Source organism: Rhineura floridana, chromosome 3 (genome assembly GCF_030035675.1).
Source record: "Rhineura floridana isolate rRhiFlo1 chromosome 3, rRhiFlo1.hap2, whole genome shotgun sequence".
NCBI classification, from domain to species: Eukaryota; Metazoa; Chordata; class Lepidosauria; order Squamata; family Rhineuridae; genus Rhineura; species Rhineura floridana.
The window spans coordinates 10876221-10901750 of NC_084482.1; the positions used below are offsets into that span (position 1 = coordinate 10876221).

The 25530-nt window shown below is 44.4% G+C and overlaps 1 protein-coding gene across 7 annotated transcripts in view; it reads left to right on the forward strand.

The window, feature by feature from the left end:
* CDK16 (cyclin dependent kinase 16) overlaps nucleotides 1-25530 on the forward strand; it is a 75455-nt gene that overhangs the window by 22049 nt on the left and 27876 nt on the right. For 2 of the 7 annotated variants that reach the window (XM_061614430.1, XM_061614431.1), the window contains exons 1-4: nucleotides 10816-10896; nucleotides 19243-19382; nucleotides 22934-23074; nucleotides 25162-25295. In XM_061614430.1, the coding sequence (XP_061470414.1) occupies nucleotides 10829-10896; nucleotides 19243-19382; nucleotides 22934-23074; nucleotides 25162-25295 (483 nt within the window). In that variant the 5' untranslated portion in view covers nucleotides 10816-10828. Of the gene's footprint in view, nucleotides 1-10813; nucleotides 10897-19242; nucleotides 19383-22933; nucleotides 23075-25161; nucleotides 25296-25530 lie in introns of those variants that run through there. The other 5 variants (XM_061614433.1, XM_061614434.1, XM_061614428.1 and 2 more) reach the window with 4 other exon arrangements.

The following is a 25530-nucleotide window of genomic DNA, read 5'->3' on the forward strand; positions in this document are numbered from 1 at the left end:
GTAACCACAGCGCATGCTCTTACAATACACTGCTTTTTGGGACTCTTTTTTATTTCTTAAAGAAGAAGAAAATCTTGACTCTATCTAAGTATAAGCTTTTAAACCTTGCTGTGATCTCACCCTCCTACCCAGAAAAAATATATATCAAAGCTTCCCCTTTAAATAGAGAAATGCTAGCCCCCCATTTGAGCTAGTTTCTTTACCAAAACACAGTATTTGCCTTCTACCCCCTATATTTATTTAGCTATTTCTATCTCACTCTTCTTCATATAGTCACAGGGCAATGTACAACAGGGGTAGCCAATATGATGCCCTACAGATGTAGACTACAGCCCTCTTCATCCCTGACTATTGGCCATATTGGCCAAGCTGGTGGGTGTTGCCTGCCAGCATAGCCAATGGTCAGGGATGATGGGAGTTGTAGTCCAACAGCATCTAAAGGGCACCACGTTGTGGGGTGCTGGCTTATACTATGCAAACTGTTTCAGGGCACCATGTCTCGGTTGTCCTGGTACCAGAGAGCACATCAAACTGGAGTCCATGTAGAAGCATCTCTCTTGGATGTCATCAGCTGCAAAAAAAGGAGATAGGACCATGGCTCCTCTGTTGCAGCTTACTCAGTCTTGTTTTTATTTTGATTTGGTCCTTTTCTGTTCCTATACTGTTCTTTGTAAACTATGGAAGAGATGTGTTCAGAGTAGTAGCAGGGGAAGGAGAGACAAATGTCCCACTCCTTGTGAGTAAAGTTACTCAAAAGTAGGCTGGAAACTTGCTGTTCAGAACGATACCTAGCCATCTGTTGCAGGAAAGTTAGCTTCATGAGGAGCTGACTTTCCATTGACAAAACTCAGAAGTGGATTTCTAATTAGGAACACCCTCTGAGGACAGTTCTGAGAAATATGAGGAGGGGGGACCTACATCTGGAAAAAGCATTAGCCTTCCTTACCTTTGTCAACAACAGTAGGCTGTGGAGTATCAAGTCTAGGACAGCAAGAGGGCATTACTGGCTGTGATGTCGTGAAGGGTGGTAGAGTGAGTTTACTGTGAAATGAGTGTGGGTATGCCTTCTTCATATATGTGTTATGCAAAGTGGAGATATAGTTAAAGCTACTGTGCACATGCTTGTATGCAGAAGGGCCTTCCTTCAGTGCCTGGTGTTTTCCATCAGAAAAATGGAAATGGACTGCCTTCAAGTCGATTCCGACTTACGGCGACCCTATGAAGAGAGTTTTCATGGTAAGCGCTATTCAGAGGGGGTTTACCATTGTCTTCCTCTGAGTCTGAGAGGTAGTGACTGGCCCAAGGTCACCGAGTGAGCTTCATGGCTGTGTTGGGATTTGAACCCTGGTCTCCCTGGTCATAGTCCAACACCTTAACCACTACACCACACTGGCTCTCCTTTCCATCAGAAGGACCAGGTAATAGGTGTGAAAGACCATGTGCTGAGGCCCTGGAGAGCAGCTGCCAAGCAGCATAGATGATACTGGGCTAGATGGACAAAAAGACTTCATGTCAGCTTCCTGTTTAATAGATGGAGACGGTTGGCTTGGTGGATGTCAAATTCTTGCCTGGAAGGGCTCAAATTTTCTACTTGAGATATGCCTTAAAAAACAAACTGCTGTGCTGAGGACTGAACTTTTGCATGAGGACAGTTTTGGAATTCTTTGCCGTCACAGTGACATAAAATAGAAGTAGCCAATGTGGTGCCCTCCAGAAGTTCAACAACATCAGCCCCAGCAAGCAGGACCAAGATCAGGGATGATGGGAATTGTAGTCCAGCACCATCTGGAGGACACCATATTGGCTGTCTCTGACTTGAAAGCAAGCAGGTTGATGCTCTTGGGGAGGATTCTGTATTAAATATCTGATTCAGCACATGCATGGCACTCCTGCACAAAACATGTGGGCCTAGTAGACACCACACAGGCTTCCATCTCTCATGATAAAGGTTTTGGTTAGGACATATTTGTCTTCTGCCACCAACTGGGCAACCCATTTGTAGTTTTGAAACCAGCTCTTTTTCTTGCTGTTTCTCATCTGGTGCCTTTTGTTCCACTGAAATCCTAGACAAACTTTCTTGGGAGGAAACCCCACTGAACTCAATGGGACTTCAATAGTTATTGTTTATTATTAAATGGTCACTGACCCAACAGAATAAGATAAAATACATAAACAATAAAACATACATATTTAAAATGCAATAAGATACAAAAATAAAAACATAAAATTAGGGTTGCAGTTAGGAAGAAAGAATCATCTTATGAGTCCTTTCAGCAGAAAAGAGGAACTTGGCCACTATCTCTGTCATTAACTTATTTGTATCAGCCAAGAAATAATTCGTATATCATTACAATGAGTAGTTCCTCATAATGGAGCAAATAATTTATTACCTTCCTCTCTATAAAAATCACATACAAAAAGAACATCAGCCAAGGTTTCAACTACTTCATCTTTACATGGAAACAAATTATCTTCATATTGGACACCCTGATAATGTCCTGAAAAAAGCGGATAAAAGTCAACTCATGTGAAATGTGGTGCTGGAGGAGAGCTTTGCGCATACCATGGACTGCGAAATAGACAAATAATTGGGTGTTAGAACAAATTAAACCAGAACTGTCACTAGAAGCTAAAATGATGAAACTGAGGTTATCATACTTTGAATACATAATGAGAAGACATGATTCACTAGAAAAGACAATAATACTTGGGAAAACAGTAGGGAGTAGAAAGAGAGGAAGGCCAAACAAGAGATGGATTGATTCCATAAAGGAAGCCACAGACCTGAACTTCCAAGATCTGAACAGGGTGGTTTATAACAGATGCTCTTGGAGGTCACTGATTCATAGGGTTGTCATAAGTTGTAATCGACTTGAAGGCATATAACAACAACAAATATTGCAGAGGAGAGACAGTTAAGCTCTGAAGAAGCCATGGTGATACTTGCGGGTGGTCAAATTATCCAAATATCTGCCATATCTCGGAAAGTCAAAAATCAGACCAAAATGGGTTGGAGAACAAATTCTGCAGGCATTTGATACAGAATATTGAAAATCAATATCCTTAATCCACTGGTCTAAAGTAAATTCACCCGCATTATAATCTTGTGTGCAGAAGAAATCCACTGAAATATTCTTCGGTTTATGGGACGGGCAGGCACCATTGCTGAGACATGAGCTTGGACTTCTCTTTGAATTTGCAACAGTCTACTAGGAAGAAAAGATACTGGTTTCCAGTGCTTTCCACTGCTCCCTTCTTCCAGCTCTTTTTTTTGGGGGGGGTAATAGGTGGATGCATGGCATCGGCTCATTGTACTCTGCTCTGGAAAGTTTGTGCTAAGTAACCCAAATTTGGGCCTCAGTGATAAGCATGAGAATCAATACATTCCCTGCAAAACTGTGGATTTTTGCATTCGGGCAGACTCCAGGTTACTGAGAGCCCTTAAGGAAGGATGTCACTTTACTTATTCTGGGGGAGGGGTGGCAGGGGTCTCTGGGGCGCATTCTGTTGTCGTGGAGCCCAGCTGTGCATGGGGCCAGCCCAAGACATTTATCTCCTGAAGAGAAGGACAAGACGTTTCCCTCCTTTTTTGCTCATACAGAAGCCATCAAGATTGGTGGTGGAATGTTACTTCAGCAATGGCAACAGGATTGTATCTTCGACCACACCTGACAGAAGCAGCCTAGTTATGGGGTATGGGAAGGGGGTTGAGGCAGAACAGCAGGAGATGCTGTCTCTGCTGCCCCCCTCTAGCATTTGCTGCCTCTTGGTGGGCCCCTTAATGAGTCAGAACTGTTGACTGGTGGTGCTGCTCATATTTGCCTCAACAACCTTCTTCTGTGTGCTTGATTTGGAAGCTGCTATTTTAGCAAGAGTTTGAGAAATGTTTGGTAAGGAGCGGTCCTCTGGCAAGCAAGGAGAAAAGCATGGGAAGTTCTGTGTACGTGCTGCAATTTCACAGAGAGCAGAAAAAGACACGCACACAAAAAGGGGGAGTCCCAGGCAGAAAATTCAGCTCCCTGCAAATCTCAGCTTTCATTTTAAAAAGAGCAAGTTTCTAGCCCTAAAGGGTATAAAGTTATGCTACAAAATGGGTGGACAATTTCTGCTAAAATCTCAGAAGCCGGAGTGGAAGTGGAATAAGATTTTCAGGGTGTGGAGACTTCAGGGACCTGGGTAGCTCATTGCTCTTCCCTGTGACAAAAAAACAAAAGGAGTTTTGCAGAATGGAATCAAATATGCCCCAAATAGGTGAAATCATGCCAGTTTGCAAGCTTACGCATGCTTACTCCAGAGTCCAGAGTAAGTCCCCCTGTGCTCTGTGCATCTTTTCATAGGTTTCAAAATCCAGCTTTTCTTGGTATAGGATTTTGTTTGTTCTAGCAGCTCTGTCTTTGGAGAAAAACTAAAGGCTTGCAGGGGGACATGATAGAAAAGATCTTTGGGAGAAACTGTGCGAAGAAGCTCCATGCTTCAGAGACACTCTTAACAGGTTTTCATATAAATCTTTCACAAGTCCAAAATATTGTACATGCACACACACACACGCCTTACAAAAAGCTCTGCAAGTCTCTCTCAACTGGTGGGAATTGTGGCTAGAACCTAGTAAATTTATAGTGGAGGTTGCTTGGTCTAGTGCCAGTCTGTGGAATGTGGGCAGAGTTTTGGGGAAGGACGTGGGACTATGCATGCCCTTGTCCACACCGTGTTGGCTACCAGTGCTGATGTGTTCCTGACACAGTATGAACTCTACCTGCCTGTTCTTCATGTTGGGTGACATAATTCAATCAGGAGCTATACTGCATCTTGGAACCGATGTTGTCAATTTATTGAATGTCTCTTCCCCATCCCCAATCCTTTGTAACCTAAGAGTAGCAAGGTACTTTTTATCATCTTTGTTATATTAATGAGCACTAGAAACTTTGAGGAAGTTTATTATAGAAGCAAGGTATCCAAATTTGCTTGCAGACTCACTCTTCTGTAAATAATTTTCTGCATGCCAACTTGCAAAATTGCCATCGTCTTTAATTTTTGGCTGCTAACAAACTTCTCCCTCTCTGAGGATGATTTTTAATTGGAAACAAGAAGAGGGATCAAACTAGCTGTATACCCACCAACACTTACACAAAAAGGGGGGAAATGGCAGTTGAAGGAGAAGATAATCCAATTATGTCATATTCAGAGTAGACCCATTGAAATCACTGGCAAAGTTAGTCACATCCATTGATTTTAATGGGTCTACTCTGAGTATAACTTAGTTGGATTCAACTCAGTGCCTTTAGTTCTCTACTCCTTTCAAGTCATTTTTTAAAATTGTCTTTACAAACAAGTAAAGCACTTAAATCTGTTTACCCACTCTGTGCTCATAGACAAAAGCCTTCTTCGTGTCTAAACATGAGGAAGGACCTGCTCAGAACCAGAATGGGGACAGACTAGCAATTTTTAAAAATTGCTGCCGTTGCTTGTCCCCCGCCATTCAACAGCATGGAATTGGTCAAGTGGTGATATAAATTTAAGTAAACAAAAATAAAATGAATAATTCTCTTAGCTGAAAGAAACAGAGCAGCCCTTTCCCAGCATACCCCCAATGGACTTCCTCAGGCCCAGCAATGGTAAGCAAAGCCCACCTCTCTCCTCATCCAAAATAATTTTACAAATATCACAAGCTTTTATTGCTTCCTTGCAAGTAGCTTACTCCTGAGAGTGGCATTGCATCTTGGTGGAATTGGCATCAGGTCTAAATTGTGATGCCCTGGAGTGGTGAAGTTTTTTTTTATTAGGCCTTTATCTGTCTGACGACATGAAAATCTTGGCAGTAGAACTAAGTGGCCTTGTTTTTGTATTTGGGGAAAAATTGCTTTCTTCTGAATCTGGCTGATATGAATACTGACTAGCCTCAGTTGTGTGTGCGTGTGTATATTTCATCCAATGAAACTGATTTCGTCCTAGGTTCAGGACCACAAAAGGAAGTACTTTGCACCACACATAATCCATGAAGTTTGGTACCTTAAGATGGGAATCATTGCCATGTGCTGAATGTACATACAAAACAGTATGAGAAGGTAGTGGAGTGGATTGTACTGCTGAAGAGTATACATAGGAAATACTGTTTTGGATGCTCCCCTACCTAAAAACAGTAAGTAGAAAATTAGCATATCAAGAAAAGAGGCTCCCAGCTAGCTCGCTCTTTGCTATGCTAGTTTTCTGACTGCAGAGGGGAACATTCAGAATTGTATTTCCTCACTGGCAGTGTGACCACGTTCATTTGACCACATTCTGCAACATATGCAAGTCAAGCCACTGATGGCTTAAAAATAGTCAAATTCATAGCAGAGGATAGATCTCTTAGCCACGATAGTGAAATTGAATCTCCCTCTGGAGGAGGCAGTATATTGCCAAGTAGCAGATACTGAGACGCAGTGGAGGGGACGGCCACCTCCTTTTTGCCTTATTTTGCATCTGGATGATCTCTGTTCAGGACAGTTTGCTGAATTAGATGGTTTGATTCAGCAAGGCAGTTCTTAGATTGGTACAACTGCAAAAGCTGTTGAAATAAAGGGGATTTTTTTTTACCAGTTTTGATTCTTGATTTAATTTTACAGAGTGGAGAGCTGACTCTAACCCTTTGGATACTACTCCTTCACTCTCCAAACTAGAAGCAGAGCCTTGGATTCCGGAAGAACGCAAACACAGGCGTCTGCACACATAGACAGATAAGCACCCTCCCCCATTTAACTCATTTAGACCACAGTCTCTCAATCAAAGGGTCAAAGCCTAGATCTGCTTATCAGAAGACAGGGCAGACCAGACCTTGTTCTGATAACAGAGGGAAGGAATGCCGACCTGATCTGGGGCAAAGGACTCTGGAACAACTGGATGGTTCACCTTATACAGTAATTTCTCTAGGGGAAGATGTCCTCATATTTTCACTTAATAGGAGTCAGCCCCTGAAGTGTGGAAGTGAGCACGGCAGGCCTGAGGATATATTTGGCCTTCTATGTAGCTGCAGGCTGTTGATTTCCTGGGCCCAGCTGACAAGATTAGGTATAAATAGGAAGTTTACTGGGCCAAAGCTGGGAGCATTTGCTCAAGGGAGTGGGGAATAAACATCTTGGAATGTTTTAGTTTGCATTTTGAAGTGTACTTTCCCCCCTTCTTTTTCTGCATTGAATTAGGGCAGGAGGAAAATAAAAACGTTTCTAGCTACCAGAATGAAATTGTTATGTGCCAGAGCAACTGGCAGGTCTGAAAGAATCCTGAGTGCCTAAGACTGCTAAATCTTAGACATATTTGTTCCCATTTCTGCTTCCCTAGTACTGCCCTGATTGGATTGGGCTGTGGGGGAGTCATCCAGAAGCAAGTATCAAGATCAGAATCTGGCAGACATGGGAGAGCTCTCGGGGAAGGCTGCTGTTGATCTAACTGCACCCTTAGGAACATAGAAAGCTGCCTTCTGCCAAGTCAGACCGTTAGCCCATCTAGCTCAGTAATGTCTACCCTGACTGGCAGCAGCTTTCAGGGTTTCAGACAGGGAGTCTTTCCCAGCTTTACTTTGGTATGCCAGAGATTGAATCTAGGACCTCCTACATGCAAAGCAAGTGTTCTACCACTGAGACAGAACAGGGATAGCCAACATGGTGCCCTCTACATGTTGTTGGACTACAACTCCCATTATCATTATATTTATGTTTATGTTGCTTTTCTCGCCAGATGACCCAAAGCGACTTACATAACCAGTTAAAAACAAACATAATCCATAAAGCCTAAAAAGAGGCTCTGACAATTAAAACTAAATTAAAACAAACACAGTCTATACAAATAAAGGGGAGGCATACAAAGAGTGGACAGCTGGTATAGCACAGTGGGGAGGAGATCCTGGCTGGGAGTCCAGAGTTCAAATCCCTGCTCGTGTCTCCTGGGTGTCCAGGGCCAGCTAAAGGTCACGCCCACAGTGAGTGGCTCAGGGGTCACGTGCCCTGCCACCTGCACAGCCGTGGGCAAGCGGCATAGTCCCAAGAAGCCCAGTTGCCCCCCAGCTGGCAGTTGCAGACAAGGAAGGGGCTGGCTTGTGTAGCTGTGGCAAGCTGAGCAGGCCCTAGCCAGCTGGGGAGGACTAGCCTCAGAGGGAGGCAATGGTAAACCCCCTCTGAATACCGCTTACCATGAAAATCCTATTCATAGGGTCGCCATAAGTCAGGATCGAATTGAAGGCAGTCCATTTTCCATACAAAGGGTGTAGAGAAAGGTCTTTGCCTGGCGCCTAAAGTTGGCACAAGGCATGTCTCCCTGGGGAAAGTGTTCCATGATCGGGGAGAGCACCACTGAACCCATTCTTGTGTTATCCACCTCCAAACCTCCCGTAGGGGGGCACACGAGGATTGCAGGGTCCGGGTTGGTTCATACGCGGAGAGGTGGTCCTTGAGGTATTGGGGTCCTGAGCCGCATAAGGCGTTATAGGTCAAAACCAGCACTTTGAATTGTTGACTGATAGCCATGTCAGCTGAGCCTCATGGGACTTTTAGTCCAACAACATCTGGAGGGCACCACATTGGCTGTCCCTGCCCTACAGCAATGACTAGAGCTGCAGCCAGGGCCAGCTGGCTCATCTGTAGTTTTTGTTGTTCTGCACCATTGCAGGATGCCTTTATCCACGTGCCCAGACCGCTGCTGCGCCCTTTCCCCCTGTTCTGTAATGATGCAGTCTTCTTTGCCCACAAGGAACAATCATGTTCGATCATGTTTGGGATCCATGTCCACATGTGATTTGAGGAGTATAGTCGTTTGAAGCAAAGATATTGCCCTTCTTAAAACTGGCTTTGTTTATAAGTAGGGCTAAACAATTATTTAGTTACTTTATAATTGTCCTGTTTATAAACTGGTATAGTAGAACACAAACTGTCTCTCCCCACTCCACCTATCTACCTCACAAGAAGCATACCAAAAGTTCTGTGGCTGAACAGAGGTTTGTACCCAGGTTGTCCCAGTCCGCATCCAGCCTTATCCTATTTTGAAAAGTTGTCAGATGGAAAATTCTGCCTGGAACTCCTCTGCTTTGTAAGCCTTCACGGGAAACATTGCTGGGGCTGCCAGGTCTTTGCGTGCAAGCATGAGGGCTACAAACTTGTTTTTTAAAAATGAAACAAACTCTGGAAATGCTATTTTTACAGCCTTTCCAGGCTAGAAGGAAAAATGCATTTTTCCCTTCAGTGCTGTAGTGCTTAGTGCTAGCCTCAGTCATGATCTGTTCTGTCCCTAGCCATTGCAGTTGGAAGGTTGATCAGGATCTACTGGTAGATATCTGGGTGATTTTGCAGAAGATCACCAAGAATTTCTGTCTCCCAATTGTTTAACAGTAGCAACCTCCCCCCCACCACCAAAAAAAAAAAATTAGGCTGCTGAAAAGAAAGGTGCACTTCTGAGCACAGTTCTGATAGTAAAAACAAATTCCTAGGCCAGGATGCATTCAAAAGTGCCCACTTCCTTAATTGTAAGTGTATGTCTGCCCCTCTTTCTAAGCCATTATTTTGTATTTGGCTCTTGCTGGTGGATGTCAAAGTTTTGCAGGTATAGAAGCAGATCCCACAAGGTTGAAATCTGCCCACCCCTAGATAGGGGGCAGCCTTGTTGCAAATGAGTGCTGAGATATATTTGTTTCCTTTAAAAAACCCAAACCTAATAACAACAGTCAGCAGAGATCCTATGTATACTGTTCCACCATGTACTTGACAGGGTAAAGCAAAAAGAGGAGGTCCCTGCCCCAAGGAGTTCACACTTTTAAGAGTAAGGAAGTAAGGAAGTAAACAGAGGGTATTTGTTGTACGCCGCCCTGAGAGCTTTCTGCTATAGGGCGGTCTAGAAATGTAATTAAATAAATAAATAAAATAAAATAAAGGATAACAAAGTATGAATATCAGCAAATATAATCTCTTTGTTCTGCTTTTTTTTGGTTGGGGATAAGGACTGAGGGGTTAAGAGGTAGGTTTGGGAGAGGGGTTTGCAGGGTGAGTGAACTGCAGCCTCAGGTAGGTGTTCATGGAGGGAATAATAAAGAATCGGAGGAACAGTTTTGAAAGAGTGGGAGAGTTTTAGAGTTGGAAACGTAGACCCCCAGATAGGGATACAATGGCACATAAGGGCAGAAAGCTAGGGTAAGGGAAAACCTTTTAGATTATCAGGATGCAAATGACTGTGGCAGATACCTAACTTCATGGACGCAAGGCAAACATCCTAACATTAAGATGTATGGAGCAGGACTGATGGAGGAGTGGGGATATTGGGGCACCTTGTCAATCTCAGTCTGATCTGGGGCAGAAAGGACCCTATTTTAGATGGTCTTGTTAGGCTAACAGTGCAGTCCTACTTATGTCTACTAAGAGGTAAATCCCATTGAATTCAATGGGGCTTACTCCCAGGTCAGTGGGATTTAGGATTGCAGCCTGAGCGAGCTAGGTCTCTGTGTTGGGGAAGGGCCGAAGCTTAGTGACAGAGCACATGTTCTGCATACAAGAAGGCCCCAAGTTCAATCCACTGCATCTTTTGGTAGGGGCTGGGAAATACCCCAGTCTGAAGCCCTGGAGAGCCACGGCCAGACAGGTAGGCAATGGGTGGCAAACTTGTGACGCTTTGGATGCTGGACTACAACTCCCATCACCCCTGGCCCTTGTCCCTGCTGATGGGAGTTGGAGTCCAACCAATTCTGGAGGGCCTCAGGCTCCTTGCCCCCTTTATAGACAATACTGAGCTGGATGGACCAGTGCTCTAACTGCATAGGAGGCAACCTCCTCTGTTTCTGTGTTTCATCTAGGATGGGAGAGCTGTGCATCCTCTGATGGTCCCAGGGGCCACAAGGTCTCTTCCCCAGCCCGTTCCAACCTTAACGCAGAGTGACAGACCGAGGTGAGGAATGTCATCTTCCTTCAGAGTGTGCATCCGCCGCTTTCACTGCCTGCCTCATGGCCCTGGGCTCCCCAAGCTTGTCACATCGCATTGGCTCAAGAGTGCTGGGCCTGGAAGAGGGGGAGCCAAAGGCATCCTAGCAGCTGGAGGGAGTTAGGGTAAAGATTCAGCAGAGGGCACCAACCTGAGCCTCTTGGAGAAGGTATGTTGCTGGAAGTGACTGGCAAGCCTTCAAAGACAGTGCCCTTCACCCAGAAGTGACCACTGATCATGGTTTCCAGGCTCTGCAGTGTTCTGCAAACCACTCTGCCTTCTTCTTAACCTTGAACTATATCCAGAAAGATAGATGGTGGAAAAAATATCATCTACAGCATACATCGTGTTTGTTCCATTTGTCTCGAAGCCAGGCAATATTCATAGCTTCTATCTTTAAAATTCAAGCAATCCATTCAAATTTTACGCAAAGGAAGGTGGGCTGCATTTTGTTAAGGTTTCAGAACCAAACAGCCATGCTTTTTTTCTTTATCAGCATCCAAAATCTGTCCGTACGCCTTTAAGAGTATAGAAGCAAGTATATATTTTACTGCATTGTTTTTCCTGGTCAGTTTGTTAAGTAGCCTTGTAAGAACTTTGTCCTAAAAGGCAGCATATACATATGCATTTTTAAAACAAATAAAACATTTAGATTGCTAGCCATCTTGGGTGTCTACTCAACTGAAAGACAGAAAGATTGTTTTAATAATATGGTATATTTAATAATAAATGACTACTGATTTTTACAGTTGGTGGTATTCTGTCAACCAAGAAAGCCCTAATTCGTTGCCAGAAATATGCTCAATGGCACTTTATGGATGGCCCCGTGACAGAAAGCAAAAGAGGATCGCAGAGACATCCATTGGTTTTCCAACACCAACTTATTCCTCAAATTCAGACTTGAATTCATAGTGAATAAAGCTCTCAATAGCTATGACCCATGATGGCTATGTTCTACTTCTACTTCCACTACCAGTTCCTGGAAACTGCAGGAGGGGAGGTTGCACTCAGGTCCTGCTTGTGTTCTCCCCAGAGGCATCTAGTTGGTTACTGTGAGAAGAGGATGCTGGACTGGATGGGCCACTGGCCTGATCCAGCAGGGCTGCTCTTATGTTCTTAATTCTGTCTCTTGTTTGCACTTCAGCTAGTGCGCTTTCACCTTTGTACTGTATTCTTCTACCCTATTCTTGCTTTATCCTTCCCTCCTATTGTACTTTTTTTTTTAGACTGCATGCTCTTTGGGGAGAGAGTAGGTGTTTTTAAATGCTTGTGAAGTGTCTAACAGTTGTTGGTGATTTACATGAAAGATCCTTGGGACTAAGGCTCTGGAATATTAAAAGTGCCAGGATATTTCTCCCCAAACTAGAAACCCTAAATTTGGTACATAAGAACATAAGAACATAAGAAGAGCCTGCTGGATCAGGCCAGTGGCCCATCTAGTCCAGCATCCTGTTCTCACAGTGGCCAACCAGGTGCCTGGGGGAAGCCCGCAAGCAGGACCCGAGTGCAAGAACACTCTCCCCTCCTGAGGCTTCCGGCAACTGGTTTTCAGAAGCATGCTGCCTCTGACTAGGGTGGCAGAGCACAGCCATCATGGCTAGTAGCCATTGATAGCCCTGTCCTCCATGAATTTGTCTAATCTTCTTTTAAAGCCATCCAAGCTGGTGGCCATTACTGCATCTTGTGGGAGCAAATTCCATAGTTTAACTATGCGCTGAGTAAAGAAGTACTTCCTTTTGTCTGTCCTGAGTCTTCCAACATTCAGCTTCTTTGAATGTCCACGAGTTCTAGTATTATGAGAGAGGGAGAAGAACTTTTCTCTATCCACTTTCTCAATGCCATGCATAATTTTATACACTTCTATCATGTCTCCTCTGACCCGCCTTTTCTCTAAACTAAAAAGCCCCAAATGCTGCAACCTTTCCTCATAAGGGAGTCGCTCCATCCCCTTGATCATTCTGGTTGCCCTCTTCTGAACCTTTTCCAACTCTATAATATCCTTTTTGAGATGAGGCGACCAGAACTGTACACAGTATTCCAAATGCGGCCGCACCATAGATTTATACAACGGCATTATGATATCGGCTGTTTTATTTTCAATACCTTTCCTAATTATTGCTAGCATGGAATTTGCCTTTTTCACAGCTGCCGCACACTGGGTCGACATTTTCATCGTGCTACAACCCCGAGGTCTCTCTCCTGGTCGGTCACCGCCAGTTCAGACCCCATGAGCGTATATGTGAAATTCAGATTTTTTGCTCCAATATGCATAATTTTACACTTGTTTATATTGAATTGCATTTGCCATTTTTCCGCCCATTCACTCAGTTTGGAGAGGTCTTTTTGGAAGTCTTCGCAATCCCTTTTTGTTTTAACAACCCTGAACAATTTAGTGTCGTCAGCAAACTTGGCCACTTCACTGCTCACTCCTAATTCTAGGTCATTAATGAACAAGTTGAAAAGTACAGGTCCCAATACCGATCCTTGAGGGACTCCACTTTCTACAGCCCTCCATTGGGAGAACTGTCCGTTGATTCCTACTCTCTGCTTTCTGCTTCTTAACCAATTCCTTATCCACAAGAGGACCTCTCCTCTTATTCCATGACTGCTAAGCTTCCTCAGAAGCCTTTGGTGAGGTACCTTGTCAAACGCTTTTTGAAAGTCTAAGTACACTATGTCCACTGGATCACCTCTATCTATATGCTTGTTGACACTCTCAAAGAATTCTAATAGGTTACTGAGACAGGACTTTCCCTTGCAGAAGCCATGCTGGCTCTGCTTCAGCAAGGCTTGTTCTTCTATGTGCTTGGTTAATCTAGCTTTAATAATACTTTCTACCAGTTTTCCAGGGACAGAAGTTAAGCTAACTGGCCTGTAATTTCCGGGATCCCCTCTGGATCCCTTTTTGAAGATTGGTGTTACATTTGCCACTTTCCAGTCCTCAGGCACGGAGGAGGACCCGAGGGACAAGTTACATATTTTAGTTAGCAGATCAGCAATTTCACCTTTGAGTTCTTTGAGAACTCTCGGGTGGATGCCATCCGGGCCCGGTGATTTGTCAGTTTTTATATTGTCCATTAAGCTTAGAACTTCCTCTCTCGTTACCACTATTTGTCTTAGTTCCTCAGAATCCCTTCCTGCAAATGTTAGTTCAGGTTCAGGGATCTGCCCTATATCTTCCACTGTGAAGACAGATGCAAAGAATTCATTTAGCTTCTCTGCAATCTCCTTATCGTTCTTTAGTACACCTTTGACTCCCTTATCATCCAAGGGTCCAATTGTCTCCCTAGATGGTCTCCTGCTTTGAATGTATTTATAGAATTTTTTGTTGTTGGTTTTTATGTTCTTAGCAATGTGCTCCTCAAATTCTTTTTTAGCATCCCTTATTGTCTTCTTGCATTTCTTTTGCCAGAGTTTGTGTTCTTTTTTATTTTCTTCATTCGGACAAGACTTCCATTTTCTGAAGGAAGACTTTTTGCCTCTAAGAGCTTCCTTGACTTTGCTCGTTAACCATGCTGGCATCTTCTTGGCCCTGGCGGTACCTTTTCTTATCTGCGGTATGCACTCCAGTTGAGCTTCTAATATAGTGTTTTTAAACAACTTCCAAGCATTTTCGAGCGATGTGACCCTCTGGACTTTGTTTTTCAGCTTTCTTTTTACCAATCCCCTCATTTTTGTGAAGTTTCCTCTTTTGAAGTCAAATGTGACCGTGTTGGATTTTCTTGGCAATTGGCCAGTTACATGTATGTTTAATTTAATAGCACTGTGGTCACTGCTCCCAATCGGTTCAACAACACTTACATCTCGCACCAGGTCCCGGTCCCCACTGAGGATTAAGTCCAGGGTTGCCGTCCCTCTGGTCGGTTCCATGACCAACTGATCTAGGGAATAGTCATTTAGAATATCTAGAAACTTTGCTTCTTTGTCATGACTGGAACACATATACAGCCAGTCTATGTCCGGGTAGTTGAAGTCACCCATTACTACCACATTTCCTAGTTTGGATGCTTCCTCAATTTCATATCTCATCTCAAGGTCTCCCTGAGCATTTTGATCAGGGGCACGATAGATCGTTCCCAGTATTAAGTCCCTCCTGGGGCACGGTATCACCACCCACAACGATTCTGTGGAGGAGTCTGCCTCTTTTGGGGTTTCGAGCTTGCTGGATTCAATGCCTTCTTTCACGTATAGAGCGACTCCGCCACCAATACGTCCTTCCCTGTCCTTCCGATATAGTTTATATCCAGGGATAACCGTATCCCACTGGTTTTCTCCATTCCACCAGGTCTCGGTTATGCTCACTATATCAATGCTCTTCTCTAAGACCAAGCACTCCAGTTCTCCCATCTTGGTTCGCAGGCTCCTAGCATTAGCGTACAGGCACTTGTAAGCAGTGTCTCTCTTCAAGTGTCTTTGGCACTTGTGGTTAGGCCTGTGGTAATTTTGCTCTTCTGAATTTGTATCCTGTGCCCCTGCTCTCACAATGCCTACTTCTAGGCCTACCCCTTTTAAAATTTCATCATTTCTTTGGTTTTTATCCCAGGGGGGAGGTTTATTCCGAACCGGACCTTTCTCAGCTCCTGTCGGGTTTCCCCCCTCAGTCAGTTTAAAAGCTGCTCTGCTACCTTTTTAATTTTAAGTGCCAGCAGTCTGGTTCCATTCTGGTTCAAGTGGAGCCCGTCCCTTTTGTACAGGCCCGGCTTGTCCCAAAATGTTCCCCAGTGCCTAACAAATCCGAACCCTTCCACCCGACACCATCGTCTCATCCACGCATTGAGACTGCGAAGCTGGGCCTGTCTGGCTGGTCCTGCGCGTGGAACCGGTAGCATTTCAGAGAAAGCCACCTTGGAGGTCCTGGCTTTCAGCATCCTACCTAGCAACCTAAATTTTGCTTCCAGGACCTCACGGCTGCATTTCCCCATGTCGTTGGTGCCAACGTGCACCACGACCACTGACTCCTTCCCAGCACTGTCTACCAAACTATCTAAATGATAGATGGTACACGGCACCAAGCAGTCTTATAGACAGAAATTTGGAGGCCCTGTACAAAAGAGCTTCTGAGGCTCCTGTTTAGCCAAGTTAGCATTTGCAACTCTTTGGAGCTATGGCTTTCAGCAAGCCTGAGCAGGCGCTAATGTTAATCTCCATGCTGTCAAAAGCTTTACCTGCTCATCTCTGCTCATCAAGCTGCAGTTAAAGGCCAGTCACTTTAACAGTCTGTTGGCAACCTGGGCTGGGGTGGCATTAATATACCTCCTTTTTCTGCTGTGTGCTGGCAGTTGCAAGGGTGTTAAGACCTCACTGGCTGCAAAACTTGGATGATGGACTTTCTTAGGCTTGGAGAGGGACAAGTTGTGCAGATCTGCTCTAGCAAGGGCCGTAAATGCACAAGACATATTTATTTACATTTTGACTGTGTAATGAATGAACAGTGTCAAGTATTCCATAGTAGTCCTGGTCTATCAGAATAATGGCAGCCGAACCTTCCAACTGCAAAATAAGCTTCCAATGATGCAGGGTGGGTTGCAATGGCCCCAGTTGCAGATGCTGGTGAGCCTGTGGCCCACACCTCACATGGGGGGGGGAGTCTATTACATTTGAAGAACACTGGCTCTAAGCAGAGTCATCCCCAATGTTTTTTAAGTTGCACTTGGAATCCATCTGTCAGCTGAATACCCAGACTGGGCGGTTTCCTAGCACACTCCAGCACTTTGTGCTAAATTTAATCCCCACCATTCATTACCGAAAGGCTCAAGAGGTAGATGAAAGCAAGTAATACTCAAAAACACAGCCTGTGACCAAAGGAGGCTGGTTCAAGCCTGCGATGAAATCATCTTCCCTCTCATCTTTGGGTCATGGCCAGCTCTTTGTGTGTATGATGCCACACACCCTCCAAATTATGTGCTTGGAATGAATTATGCTCAATTGTGTTGCTAACCAAATTGACCCAGGGCAAAATTTCTTCCCAGCTCCAAATCAGAGTGATAAGCCTAAAACAAAACCCATCCTTCTCCCAAAGGAAGAGTTTGGGTCATCTAATGTAGGCCCATCAAACAATTTTTCTCAAGTTTTCTCTTTTTTAGGAAACTTTTTTCATATCAGGAACCCCAAATTTGCTACAGGATTATAGGGGAGGGTTGGAAGCTGCACACTCTGTTCACCTAAAGCACTGGCCAGGCCTGCTGGGGTCCAAATGAACTTAGAACACACCTTAGAATATACCCAACACTTCCGTGAAAGGGCCATAGCTCAGCAGCAGAGCATCTACTTTCCATGCAGAAGGTCCCAAGTTCTGTCCCCAGCATCTCCATGCTCCCTACCTGAAGCCTTGGAGTGCTGCTGCCAGTCAGTGTAGACAATACTGAGTTAGATGGGCCAATACTCTGATTCAGTACAGGGAAGCTAATTAGGTTCTACGTTGTGGGTGTAATGTGGGCGTAATGTGGGCAAGCTGTCTTTCAGGAAAACTTGTTGGCCATTACTGAACTTCAGATTGAGAAACCCCTGATAAGCTCCTGAGGGACTGCACTTTGAACCTAGTTTGAAAACCACTGAAGGGGAGAAAAGCTTGGGCGACGTTTGGTGACTGGGTTGGGTAGGTTGGGATCTTCTTGTTGGCCACACAACTGAAATGACAAATTAAAAAACAAAGGTATCTTTTCTAAAACCAGTTTCCATCTGGTTCTTTGCTCCCAGCTTCTGCCGCAATCCTAACCCCACTTACCTGGGAACAAGCCCCATTGAATTCAGTAGGGCTTACTTCTCACGAGATATGGTTGGGATTATGCTGTACATCATATACTCGTGGTCCAATCAGCAGGAAAGCTCAAAGAACAGGGATCTACGATATGGCATTCTCAGTGGTGGCACCCTTCCTGTGGAAGCACCCTCCCAAGGGAAATCAGCCTCCTTACCTGCATTTAGTGAAATATGTACAGACTATTTATTTATTTATTTATTTATTCAGGCTTTTGATTGACAGTTTCATGAGGTTTTTACTGTTTCTTCCCCATGTAGTCCCCAGAGACTCTTTACTTTTAGTTCCTTTCACTCTAGGCTAATTCGGGGCCATCCAATGAAGCTGAGTGTTGGAAGATTCAGGACTTCTTCACACAGCATGTTATTAAACTATGGAATCTGATGTAGTGATGGCCACCAATCTGGATGGCTTTAAATGTGGATTAGACAAATTCTCGGAGGATAAGGTTATCAGTGGCTGCTAGCCACAATGGCTATGTTTATTTATTTATTCATTACATTTATATCTCGCCCTTCCTCCCAGAAGGAGCCCAGGGTGGCTATGTTCTGCCTCCACTGTCTCAGGCAGTATGCCTTTGAACATCAGTTGCTGAGAATCACAAGTGGGGAGAGTGCTGTTGCGTTCAGGCCTTGCTTGTGGGCTTCCCACAGGCATCTGGTTGGCCACTGTGAGAACAGGACACTGGACTAGATGGGCCGCTGGCTTGATCCAGCAGGACTCTTCTTCTGTTCTAGATGCCACAATAGATAACCAGGAACACAAATATTTTACATGTCTAAAAATTCAGTTTAAAAACAGATGCCTTTAGTACATGAGTAATGTGAGCAAGTTCTCAAAGGGCCTAGGAGTCTCTCCCCCCCCCCCAAAGTAATCAGGATCCACAGTGAGCTCTTGCTCTCCCTTGATTATTCTTTTTGCCTGTGTTTCTTGACTATGTGTATTCAGGGTTTAACGCATTTTTTAAAAAGCGGTTTTAAGATTTCATGAACCGCCTTGTAGGCCAAGAAGCAGGGTTAAAATCTGAAAAATGTATCAGTAGCTTTTCCATTCCCTCATGGCCAACCTTCCATGAGTTACATGCCAGTGGTGGGTAGCGTCAATACAAAAAAGTGGACAGGGCCACTCCCTCTTCATATGCACTCACGCACAAATGCATGCATTAATACACATCCCCTCATAATGCCCAAATACATCCATTCTCAGACATAATGCACATCCATTCATTGATTTATACATGCATATACCCATTTTCATTCTCTCTGTCTCCAACCTGCCCCACAAGCCTCATTGTTGAAGGCGGGTGATCTTCACAGAGATACACACGCACACATCCCAGAAACCCCCCCAATGCAAAAGTTAGTTTTTTAAAAGCCTCCCATTGGCTCCAGAAAAAATCATTCTGCACGGGGCAGGGTGAGAAGGGAAGGGGCTGCAGGCCAGATGAGGAGGCCCACGGGCTGGCACTTCCACACCCCTGTTCTACCTCCAGGGAGAGCTGCCCATATGTTTGATACGCTGGATAACTGTCCTTTTCCCCTTTTCACTGCTGGCAGTGACTCCAGCCATTTCCCCACCATGGATCGGATGAAGAAGATCAAGAGGCAGTTATCCATGACACTGCGGGGGAGCCGGACAGTAGAAAAAAACCTCAATGAACCCATCAACATAGAGGAAAACAACAGCAGTGATAATGGTGAGTCCTCTTGATTACCAGCAGTGGAGGAGATGGGCAAATGTGGACAGGAAGCAACCCTTAACGCTTTCACATGCTCAGGGATGGACAAAGGCAGTGGTTCCCAAACTTGTTTCCCCACAGACCACTTGAAAATTGCTGGGTGTGTGTGTCTTTTTTCTGCCTGTTATAGCAATTCACATTAAATTAAATTACAGTCACCAGACCATTGAATCATCAGATAAAAACAGATAATAGTATTGCAACTTCATTTTAACAAATATAAATGGAATATATATAAATAGGTGAAATAACTTTTTTTTTTAAATTACAAAGGACCAACAGTTTGGTTTGGAAACTATCAAACAATCATTAATGGTCTAAACCAGCGTTTCCCAACTAGTGGGCCACCAGGTGTTGTTGGACCACAATTCCCATCTTTCCTGACCATTGCCAATGCTGGCTGAGGCTGATGGGCCACTAGTTGGGAAAGGCTTGTCTAAACCAAATAGTCAAGTTCAAGAATTTGGCTACTTGCTCCGTAATTTCCTCTGTAATTGACTTGTTAGTACCTTGAAGTAATAATCATTATAGCAATTTTAACAGACTGTGCTAGTTGCTGTAAGATTTTTATTTGTGTTTTTTCTTGCTTCTTTTATTTTATTTGTTCCATAGAATTCAAATTGTAATACAACAAAATACAATTTAAGAAATAGAAGAAGTAATAAAAATACAGTTAAAAATCAGTGTGAATATTTAATGCAAACATGCCCTGGACCACCTGAATGAAGCTTGTGAATCATTTGTGTTCCACAGACCACAGTTTGGGAACCCCTGTACTAGGCAGTGTGGCACTCAGTGCAAAATCTGTAGGGTAATTCAGAAACCTTGACTTCAAGAACAAGTTTCTAGACCTGAGGTTTGCAGAGAGGGGGGGGAAACACATGAACATTTCTTTGCAGTTCTTGTTCAGGCTGAGGATTTCATTGGTAAGGTGATGAGACCACTTTGCTTAATATTTTATTCATTTAGGAAAATGTATAAACTACTTATTAAAAAATCTGTGTGTTGTACATAATTCATTACATGCATAATTCAATAAATGCAACCATCAGTGCCTCCTGGTGGTCCCTCTGTCCCTGTCTTTCTACTGACACAGGTTTATTCCACTCCGGTGGCACTTCTCGGTGAATTTCCATTTTAAAAATGAACATGGTTTGAAGTTCCAACTTAAAAAAAAGTGCATTAGAAAAGAAATTGTGGGATGATACAAACAGCGTAAAGCGTGCAAATATTATACAATTGTTTTCAGTCTTCTTGGTGCTGGGTGAACTTTTCCTGTCAGAAATTGTAGTTAGCTCGCCATGTTATGAATTGGTCAGAAGTTACATGTTAATTCAAGATCTCGACAAATCTGCCAGTTTCTGCATGCATGTTCCCAAAGTTCACCTTGAGAATGCAGTGTGAATAATATGGCATTTTTTCCAAGCTCATAAACTTTGGGATTTATTTTTCAATGAAAAGCAGTATAGAAATGATTTTAAATAAGCAACAGCAATACTATGAAAAAGATCACATAGTCTTCTTAAATTAGCCTGTTGAAATGAAGAAAGCTTGGGGCTAACCAGGAATGGACTTGTGTGCAAAAGGACTGTGAGCTCAGTTATGTTCTGGTAATGGAAACCAATTCCTAGGCTCAGAATGTGCTCAGAGGTGCACCCTGATCTTTAATTCAAGTTCAGTGTGCGTGTGCACTGTGCCATCCATGCTAGGGTTAGGTATTGCCTTAACTGGAAAAGACGGTGATAATGGAGAGGAAGCAGAAATAGGACTCATCAGCAGGCTTCCATAAATCCTCTTGGCAGCTCACCAGGAGCAAGTGTTTCTAGTAAGAGGATAGCCAGCGATACACAGATCCCCTTTCCCTGGTTTCATGGACTGCAGCAAACATGGAGGAGATCTCTTAGGCTGGATGGATGCAGAAGAGGAATGGGGACGGGGAGTGATTCTCTCTGCTTTGGGACCGGCACAAGCAGCCTGAGAGGCTTGAGCTGCTGCTCCCTGCACTGAAGCCCAGTGAGAGACATCCCCTCCCATTTTCCAAATCCCCTGGCACATGCAGAGGGAGGGAAAGAGCACAAAGAATGGCTACTAATGTCTGTGGGCCCCTGATCATGGACTATTGAGGACCGGGAGGAAGGGATGGGGAATAGGAACAGTTATCCATGGGGAAAGGAGAAGGAACCGTGGAAACAGATCATTATTCTCACTGGAGCAGTATGACAATGGAAGCAATGATCTAGGGAGGTGGTGGGCTGCCCAACACTGGAGGCCTTCAAGAAGCAGCTGGACAGCCACCTGTTGGGTATGCTTGAACTTTAACTTGGATTCCTGCATTGAGCAGGGGGTTGACCTTATAGGCCCCTTCTGAATCTACTGTTCTGTGAAGTCCCTCACAGGGGTTTTCAGATTATAATAGCCTTTGATGTCTTTAGGTTATCTCTGACCCTATGTGGACTAGAAACTTGTTGGTTTTGTTTTTAAAAATGAAGGCTGGGGATTTTAAGGAATCTGATAGATGCTGTGGAGACGGCGCTAGAAAACACATTCTAATTCAAGCCCTACAGTAAACTGTACATACAGTTTCCGTACAGTAAAAAAGGCCTTGTTGTGGTTCTAGTGCCAGATGCAGGAAATGTTCAGTCCTCTGCCGTGGCGGAATCAGATCAGGTCGCTTGTTAGGGTTCATTATAACATTGTAAATGCCAAACCATTGAAGTGGGGATGTCGCAGGTGACCAAGCCTGTTGGGAGAAGGCTGTCCGCCTCAGGTAAGTCCTGCCTCTCCATTATACCCCTTTCACGCCACTCTGAGACTCACTTTTTACCTTTGATTTCCATTCTGCTTTGATTTTTCTTTTGTTTTTCCTTCCTTCATATTTCTCTTTTTTCCCCTTCCCCCTCTTCTTTTCTTTTTGTGTATCTGTTTCATTCCTGCCTTCCTCACGCTGTGGCGGTATGACTCCCCCCTCCCCTTGCCTGATGGCCAATCCCTGCCTCTTTATGTATATGTGCTTTTTCTTCTTGTGTGTTTTCCCCTTTCCCATATGTGTGTGCTCTCCCCTGGATGCACATGCATTCAAATATTATCCCGCCCTTTGGAGCACACTTGTGGTTCTGATTCTCCTCCAATTCACCCTCTTTATATTCCCCTTCCTTTCCTAAATTCCTTGAACCCTTCTCTGTGGTTGGGTGGGTGGGGTGGCAATTCTTACCCCGGTTCTCCACGTTCCCTCTTTTTGTCCCATTTCTTGGGATCTTTTCTCTCCTCCCCCCTCCCCCTGGCTGCCTCTGCTTATCACTGGTTTCCCCCTCCTCTCACACCCTTTCTCCCCATCTTGTTGCTTTTCTGTTCTCCACCTCCCCACATGCCACATCCGCCGTCCGCTTGTCTGTCTCCACACACATCTCTTCCTGCGCCGCCTGTATCCCTTATGTTATCTGTCCCCATCTGTTTGTCCATTTGTCCATCCGTGGGCTTCCCTCCCTTCCTTCCTTCCCTCTCCCCCCCAGGCCCCACAATGAAGAGTGTGCGTCCCAGCACCTCCCGCAGCGTTCACACCTTCCTGCACCACTACGCAGGTTCCTTCCGCAGGCCCCGCCTGGCCGTCAGCCGCAGCCTGAGCATTCACCTCAACCGCACCGCCCAACTAGGTGACTACTGCACCTCCCACTTGTGGCCATCAGGGCTCCATATTGTGGGCAGGGGCTTTGCCAATCCTGGCTGGCCCAAAAAAATATTTCTGGAGTCCAGGCTAAGATACTTACATGCTGGGCCTCTTGTCACCAAGCTGATCTGCATCTAAACTGGGAATCCCTTGTGCAAGGAATCTGGGAAATCCAGAGTCTTTCATTTTTGTTTCTGGCTCCAGGAGGAGTTTGATAAGGATGCTAGGAACTCAGACTTCTGGGTATTATTCCCAGTGAGCTTTGCTTCAGGTGCAAACTCCTTATCAACATGTATCCTTAGATTTGTTTCTAAATATTGTGTTGGTTGCCATTTTGACTGGTGAGAAGTATTTCAGTTTCATGTCAGTTTCACAGAGTCTCAAGGGGGAAGGGCTGTGGCTCAGTGCTGGAGAGTACAGTACATGCTTTGTATGCAAAAGCTTCCCTGACTAGTCCTTGGCGTCTCCAGAAACCACCTTCTAGATTCCCAGGAGTGAAAACTCTAAAGTCCACAGTTGGGCAATACCTTTATTAAGATCAATCAAAATCAGGTAAACTTAATCAGGAAAGATATTACACAGAGTAGGGGTGGGCCAGAGGGACTGAGTGAAATGGGAGTGAACTGATATGGAATCAACATATACCTAACTATTAAATATGTTATTGAAACAGTTTATTAGACTCAGGTTATAAGGCCTCTGTCTAGTGCCTAAACTTTAAAGCAGGGATGCAGAACCTCTGGCCTTCCAGATGCTATTTGGCTATAACTCCCAGCATACATGACCATTGATTTTGGCTGGGTTGATGGGAGTATGGAGTCCCACAACATCTGGAGGGCCACAGGTTTCCCATAGCGAAACCTAGAGTTGCTCTAGAGTACTGGGTGTGTATCTGGATTCATAGCCTGCCTTGGCCAAGGACTTTTTACGTAGCCTTCTGCAAGTGTCTACCCTAAGAACTGCAATAATAAAAATGTAAAAAAAGAAAAAGTCTTGAGTTATTAAAACCCTGCAGGGGCTACTTTAATACTATACTGGACATTTAGTGGACTTTTCATATGAAAAGATGGCATGTTTATAAGTAGCACAAATAATAAGAACATAAGAAAAATGTGCTGAATCAGGCCAGTGGCCCATCTAGTCAAACGTTCAGTTCTCACAATGTCCTCCAATGAGATGCCTATGGGAAGCCCACAAGCAGTACCTGACTGCAACAACATTCTCACCAGCTGTAGTTCCCAGAAAATGATATTAAGAAGCATACTGCCTCTAGCAGTGGAGGCAGAGCATAGCCATCATGGCTAGTAGCCGCTGATAGCCTTATCCTCCAATAATGGTATTATTAATTGGATTGAAGGGTGAGAGATGGTGATCCAGTTGGATGGGGCATGTTATTCAAAGTGGCTGGATCTCAGGCTAGGTCTGTACATGCAGCGGAGTAAGGAGGTTAAGTGGATTGTACAATTTCAGACCACAGGTCAAGGATGTGGCTTTTTAATTCTCTGCTACTGAAAAATTCCCTGCATATGGAAAACAGGTACATCAGGGAGAAGAGTTCTAGCCTCTGCCTTTGCCTCCTGTGCTGGTTTTCTGTTTGCGGGGAGTTTTTCTGTAAAGGCACATTTAGAACTGTGACAATCCCACCTGCAGTCTGCTGCACCTGCAGGTTGCTACATTAAAGACCAGAACTTCTTCCTGTTTGTGGGAGAAAAGGTATGGCAACAATGTGTCTCATAGAATAGCCTCTCTCTTTTTTTGCTGGGGGTGGGGGTGAGGGATGCAGATTGCCATGAAGAAAAAAAAAGAGGGACTATTTATACTTGCAGTCATAGATTATGCAAAATTTATGAGGTGGTTTCAGACCAAATCATGACTTTAGAGCAGGGATGAGGAACCTGTGGCCCTCCAGATGTTGTTGGATTACAACTACATCTCCCATTAGCCTGACCATTAGCCATGCTGGGTAGAGCTGATGGGAGTACAATGACATTTGGGGTTCCCTATGAGATATTAGAAGAAATTGGATGAGAGGAAGGCTGCTCATTTTCCCTGTTCCATCTCTCCATGATGCAGAAATTGTCCATGAAGACCTCAAGATGGGTTCAGATGGTGAGAGCGACCAGGCATCAGGAACATCATCTGACGAGGTGCAATCTCCAGTCCGAGTGCGCATGAGGAACAACCCGACACGCAAGATCTCCACTGAGGTGTGAGCATTAGAGCTGTTGGTGGGAAGTCCTCATGAGAGTGTCTCCGTTGCTTTTTAGAGAGAATCATGGAAGGGATATGTAGAGATGGTTCAGTCCACCCACACTGCATTCTCCTTCCTCCTAAAAACGTAACTTCACTAGTCAGGAAATAACAAAGTCTGCACTGAATATCCCAAAATAAAATAGTGCGAATTGCCAAAGTGCCTGGCAGTATACTTATTTTGCATAGACT